The following is a 6,510-nucleotide window of genomic DNA, read 5'->3' on the forward strand; positions in this document are numbered from 1 at the left end:
GAGAGAGAGAGAGAGAGAGAGAGAGAGAGAGAGAGAGCGACCTCTTCTTTACGAAATGGGAGTAGGCACAGGTTTTCATATACTGCAGGGCAGTGGTTCCGAAACTTTTAAGGAACTCTGTCAGCCCTCAGTTTACTCTTGAAAGTTGTAATAGTAGAATCCACAAGGTGCAATTTCTAAATTGGGTTGTGCACCATCAGTTTTCCTCTTGTCATTGCAGATCTTTGAGCTATTTCTAACTTGTAAGTAATATCCAGATCAACTAGCCCGTGTCAGCTAACGTTTTTTAAATTTGCTTTAAAACTTCAAAGTGTTCTCTTCACCCCATGACAAAACATGTAAAATGGCAAGAAATAAGCTTTAAACTTGCAAAAGATTCTCTCCATCAACAAGAGGGGTGTGAACAGTTTGTGTCATGAACAGTGGGGGTGTTCCCCAATGCTGGAAGAGGGACTTGAGTGAAAAAGTTTGGGAACCATTGCTGTTGGGGGCCCTACCATAATTTGTTTAATAAGATACATGTTTTCTCATGATTTATTTTGCCAGTAGGCCTATATCCTTCCACAGACAACTTCCTTATTGCGATCAAATTATAACCAGCCTTACCAGTGTGCTGTTAACAATATTACCGTGAGCAACAATAGTACAGACGGGGGTCCGCCTTCAAAATAAAAGTCCCCAAATGAACCATGCAAACGGGTACAAATTGTACAATCATGCCACAACTGGACTAGTTTATGCTAAACAAAATTGAAATGTTGTTATAGAAATTCATCAAAAGATAATAATTAGTTAATTTGTTGAAATCTGTTGTAATCGCAATATGGATATATTAGACTTTATAATTGCATTGGGGGCATACTTACATTGCAACGTACAGCCATACCTAAGGATCTTGGGTCCATGAAATGGGGTGTCAGCCTACTAAGTGACACTCACAGAACATAACTATGTAGAGTGTACACAAATATTAGCATCATAGCTCTTATTGAATGAATTTAAAGGAAAATCCACCAAAAAACTATATTTTGGTATTTGTTTCATTGGTCTGTTGTTGATATAGTCCCAAACTGTTTTCCATGTCAGCGATCAAGTTTTTAAGATATATCACTTTCAAAATTCAGAAATACAGCCGGTATGATGCATTGTGCATCTTATGATTCTGCGTTTTGCATCATATTGACTAGCATAGCTGTTCTGTGAATGTCACTGAGTAGGCTGAGGCCCCATTTCATGGACACAAGATCCATAGGTTAGGCTGTACATTGGAATGGAAGTATGCCCCCAATGCAATTCTGAAGTCTAATATATCCACAGTGCAATTTCAACCCAAATGTTACATTTTTGTCAAATTAACTCATAATTAACATTTGTTGAATTTGTATAGCTACATTCCAACCTTGTTTAGCAATTTAGTCCAATTGTGGCATGATTCTACAATTGTTATCCGTTTGCTTTAGTTTCAATTCGGGACTTTTATTTTGAAGGCAACCCGCCGAGTCCACTATTTTTTGCTCACGCTAATGTTGTTCACAACACACATGTGCCAACCTTCTCATGATTCATTGAAAAAAGAAAGAGAAAGTAAAACTCCGGGAAGCTCTACAAACGTCTTTATCGTCGTCTGCTCTCTATTGTAGTGATCTTCTTTTTTTGTACCACAAAAATAAAAAATAAACTATGAATATAGTCATATAAGGTTATTAGGCTACTGCAGAAAAGGTAACAAGTATCTCGCCGAAAGTTCACTTCTGGTGACCATCATTTGAAGCAAAGCAATGTCCCGTGGTTCGAATGCTGGATTTGACCGACACATCACGATTTTTTCTCCTGAGGGCCGCCTCTATCAAGTCGGTGAGATATTTTGCTTCATTCCTCCGGTTTTGCTTCATGCAGCGGATGACCTAGGCTAGTCTAGCCTCTGTATAGGTATCATTCTGTAGCATCTCAAATGTAAGATATTCGCAATATGTTGCGCTGTATCCGATGTTGAGCATCTCCATAGGCCAAAAGTGTAGTATATTGTGATTATAAACATAGAGTGATTGTGTATTTCACATAGAATATGTCGGGGGGGACGAATGTTTTAAATGTGCTTTTCTTGTCTGTGGTATTATTTGTTCGTCAATTAAGCGATCTACCAATGTTTGAGACTTTCCCAAGAGCACCTTTAGAAGTATAGTATTCAAAGTCCCCTGTTTACCCCATGCAGCTTTTAAAAGTTAGCCTATATTTAAGAAGTATAATCTCATGTTCTCATATGTTGCCCCTCAGAGTATGCCTTCAAAGCCATCGCGCAGGGTGGGTTGACATCACTGGGCGTGCGGGGGACAGACTGTGCTGTGGTGGTCACACAGAAGAAAGTGCCGGTAAGATATTCTGCGTCGGTCCTTAGCTACATCTCCATGGTACCAGGAGCTTCTTTCTTGGTTGTCTTTGTCTTCATCCAAATTAGAAAAAAGAACGCCGATATCTGGCTTGAGAGAAAGAGTCAGTCATGAACAGTGAAGCATGACCGAGTGGTGTCTCGAGGGTTCCTGCTGACAGGACACAAGCCATGGTTTTGTTAAAGCTTGTCCAAGGAAAGCTGGTATTGTGGAACCAACCCAATATTCCTAACAACAATGAGGTATAATCTATTATATGTATGTATATATGTGACCCTGTCATTATACTACAGGACAAGCTGCTGGATTCTGCCACTCTGACCAACATGTACCCACTTACCCCACGCATTGGATGTGTGATGACAGGACATAATGGTGTGTATAATGGCACATACGACATCTCACATCACACGCACGCTCACACACACACACACACACACACACACACACATACGTTTACCCTCTCTTCCTCTCCCCCCTCAGCGGACAGTCGATCCCAGGTCCACAGGGCACGAGTGGAGGCCGCCGAATGGAAGTACAAGTTTGGCTATGACATCACAGCAGACATGTTGTGTCGGAGAATGGCGGACATCTCCCAGGTCTACACACAGAATGCTGAGATGAGACCTCTGGGATGCTGTGAGTGGTGTCGTCCCGTCACCCGGTCTCTCTTTCCTCTTCCTCTCCATTGATTCACCACACTAGAATTCCAAATGGTAGCGCATAGAGTGACTCTTTCCACTTTGTTCTATTAAGGCACACTGGCTGATGGAGAATGATGATGTAGTATTTGCAGCCACATCCATATATGATTTGGTTTTTACCTTGTGTCAAATTGAGACATTTCTACAAAAAAATATATAGAATTCTACAGTGTTCAGCAGTTATCAAACTATATACATTAACTAGGCACTATATCATTTTAGTTCAGCAGTTATCCGTTTTGAGCAGTTTTATAAGTAGTAGTTAATTTTATTATTAACAAATTACAAAAAAATCATATCAAAAGTAAAGTGAATATTACATTTTAAAACGCAGATACTTATACTGAACAAAAATATAAATGCAACATGCAACAATTCTACTGGCAGGGTAGCCTAGTGGTTAGAGTGTTGGACTAGTAACCGGAAGGTTGTGAGTTCAAACCCCCGAGCTGACAAGGTACAAATCTGTCGTTCTGCCCCTGAACAGGCAGTTAACCCACTGTTCCCAGGCCGTCATTGAAAATAAGAATGTGTTCTTAACTGACTTGCCTGGTTAAATAAAGGTTAAAAAATAAAAAATAAATAAATAAAAAAAGTTACAGTTCATATGAGAACTTGTTCTCAACTTGCCTACCTGGTTAAATAAAGGTGAAATAAATCAATTTAAAAAATGAGGAAATCAGTCAATTTAAATAAATGCATTTGGCCCTAATCTATGGATTTCAGCATGTCAATTGCACACTCCCTCAAAACTTGAGACATCTGTGGCAATGTGTAGTGTGACAAAACTGCACATTTTAGAATGGTCTTTTTTGGTCTCCAACACAAGGTGCACCTATGTAATGAGCATACTGTTTAATTTGCTTCTTGGATGTGTCACATCTGTCAGGTGGATGGATTATCTTGGCAAAGGAGAAATGCTCACTAACAGGGATGTAAACAAAAGTGTCCACAAAATTTTAGATAAATAAGCTTTTTGTGCAAATGGAACATTTCAGGGATCTTTCATTTCAGCTCATGAAACATGGGACCAACACTTTACATGTTGCGTTTATATTTTTGTTCAGTAGATCGAATATGTATCCAAATTGAAAGAGTGATTTGGTGCAGTGAACAAAAAATGTGAATTTGTTTGCTGCACTCAGTTAACTGAAAATGTGCTTAGAGTTTTGAAACAAGAACCATTTTGACGATCTGTTTAGATTTTTGTGCTGAGAGTTGTGAAAATGGCATCAAAGTGATTGAAAAAAAACAGTAAGTGCAGTAGGTGAGTCCTCACTCCCACACAGAGGACACAGACCCATAACCATCTCCTCCCCATATCTCCAGGTATGATCTTTGTGGCCATTGACCCCCAGCTGGGTCCCATGCTGTATAAGTGTGACCCGGCAGGCTACTTCTGTGGCTTTAGGGCCACTAGCGTAGGGGCCAAGCAGACAGAGGCTAACAGCTACCTGGAGAAGAAACTGAAGAAGAGGCCGGAGCTGTCATATGAGATGACTGTGGAGGTAGGCGGATGGATGCCCTGGATACTCATGGAAACATCTGGCGAAAAGTGAAAATCTGTACAGTATTCAGTCTCTCTCTCTCTGTTGCTTTCCCTCTCCTATAGTTGGCCATCTCCTGTCTCTCTTCAATTCTGTCCATGGACTTCAAGCCCAGTGAAATTGAAGTGGGTGTGGTGACTAAGGAAAGCCCCAAGTTCAGGTACTATACTATCACAGTAACTGCATTTCGTCATCACTGTGTTTTTCCATATGCTCATATGGTAATGATCAAGGTTTTAGACGAGGGAACAACAGCCAAGTGATCAATATGCAATTCATCTATCCCTTTCTCTCTCCCCAAGCCTGTTTCTAACATGCACTCTCATCTTCTCATCTTCCCCCTCACAGGACACTCTCTGAGACAGAGATCGACACCCACCTGGTGGCCATTGCTGAGCGGGAGTAGAGGTGCAGCCATCCACATACAGTAGATCAGGGTGACTAACTAACCTAGTGGTTCAGTAATTGGACATTAATACTACTGCAGTAGATCTACTTCAGACTGCTGTTGCAGAAGGTCCCATCTTAAACAATACTAGGATATTTTTCTACTTTCCAGCTATTTACATCTGCACAGGTTGATTTTCACCTTCAGTCTGCATATCTAAGCTCCTAGGACATACAGCCAAGCCGTAACTAGACTTTGGTTGTTGTTGGAATGGTTTGATCGTGTGGATCGTTTCATCCATCCTATTTATTGTCTGTATCTCATTGAACCTCATTGTTTATGACCACCAAATGGGTTTTAGCTACCTGTGACCAGAGCATTACTCATGTCATCTATCACCTGCTACAGAAACACTGTCTAACAGAATAAAACACATCAAGTAAAACAAAAGAACACTAATATCCCTTTTTTATTCTGATATGCTTAGATGTTTTCTGTAGAATCACAAAAGACACAGTAGTGCTTAACCTTTTGTATTTATTTGATTCGCCATATGTAACTGGAGTTCTGGATCCATATTCACAACATGTCTTAGAGTAGTGGTGCTGGGCCGTATCCGCAAAGCGTCTCAGTAAAGGTCCTAGGAATCCTGTTAAAACGTGTTTTAACACACACAAAAAACTCCCAGCTCAGAGTAGGTTTTAGGATGATGTTATTAAGACACTGCTCAGACAATATCTGAGCCAGGAGTAAAATCTGTTCATAAAAGTTTATCTCAGCTGGTAATCACAACAGTTTGAGGTACCACAAAGGAAAGATAGTGATGACGCTCATTGACGTTGTTGCATATGATGGAGAATAACCGTTGGTGATGAGGCATCGCCAGCTGTGAACTCTATAGCATGTTTCAGACAACCATCAAATGTTGCAATGGTAAAACAATATATGCCGGATGCAATCACTTTGCCTACTCTTAATTCTTGCCTAATAGCATCCATCTTCTTTTAAAAAAAACAACGAATTCTGATGGTTGTAAAAAGTGGAATTTTGATCCTAGTACCATTATATCAACACACTCGTCACTCCTGTTTAACAACTCCTAATCGCTTTGGCACAGTAGGCATTAAGTCACACTTGCCGATAATGTTGCATAAAACGTTTTGAAAGCTATTCCATTTTCATCGAACACAATCAAAGTTAACGTAAGGCCCCAGATGGCTTCAGTGGCCCAACTTATCGTCATGCCCAATTTAGGCATATTTTTTAAACAATGTGATATTGCTCTTCAACGGGATAACCTGATTTAACTTGATGTAGGTTAATTAAATAATCAAAAGAAAAACTTGATTATTGATTAGCCTAGTGGTTCTAAGTATCTAGGGATATCGTGTGAAATAGTACTCATGTGAAGTCATTGTCAAAAGTGCAAGAGATACAGTTGTGTTTATCCGTAGGTCTAGATTATTTATAGATTGATTATATAG

The 6,510-nt window shown here is 39.9% G+C and overlaps 1 protein-coding gene across 1 annotated transcript; it reads left to right on the forward strand.

The window, feature by feature from the left end:
• The first annotated feature begins 1,557 nt into the window (after positions 1-1,557).
• Positions 1,558-5,471, forward strand: LOC112265273 (proteasome subunit alpha type-6). Its single transcript, XM_024442417.2, has 7 exons — positions 1,558-1,854; positions 2,275-2,369; positions 2,681-2,762; positions 2,871-3,026; positions 4,421-4,599; positions 4,704-4,798; positions 4,987-5,471. Exons 1-7 carry the CDS (start codon positions 1,779-1,781, stop codon positions 5,042-5,044), a joined length of 741 nt encoding a protein of 246 aa, XP_024298185.1. The 5' UTR covers positions 1,558-1,778; the 3' UTR covers positions 5,045-5,471.
• Positions 5,472-6,510: the final 1,039 nt, after the last annotated feature.

This window comes from Oncorhynchus tshawytscha, linkage group LG13 (assembly GCF_018296145.1).
Source record: "Oncorhynchus tshawytscha isolate Ot180627B linkage group LG13, Otsh_v2.0, whole genome shotgun sequence".
In the NCBI taxonomy this organism is placed as follows: domain Eukaryota; kingdom Metazoa; phylum Chordata; class Actinopteri; order Salmoniformes; family Salmonidae; genus Oncorhynchus; species Oncorhynchus tshawytscha.

Coding starts and splice junctions, on each gene's coding strand:
- LOC112265273 (XM_024442417.2), top strand. CDS start 1,779: ATGTCCCGTGGTTCGAATGCTGGATTTGACCGACACATCACGATTTTT. Junction 1,855..2,274: donor GGGCCGCCTCTATCAAGTCG/GTGAGATATTTT, acceptor GTTGCCCCTCAG/AGTATGCCTTCAAAGCCATC. Junction 3,027..4,420: donor GATGAGACCTCTGGGATGCT/GTGAGTGGTGTC, acceptor CCATATCTCCAG/GTATGATCTTTGTGGCCATT.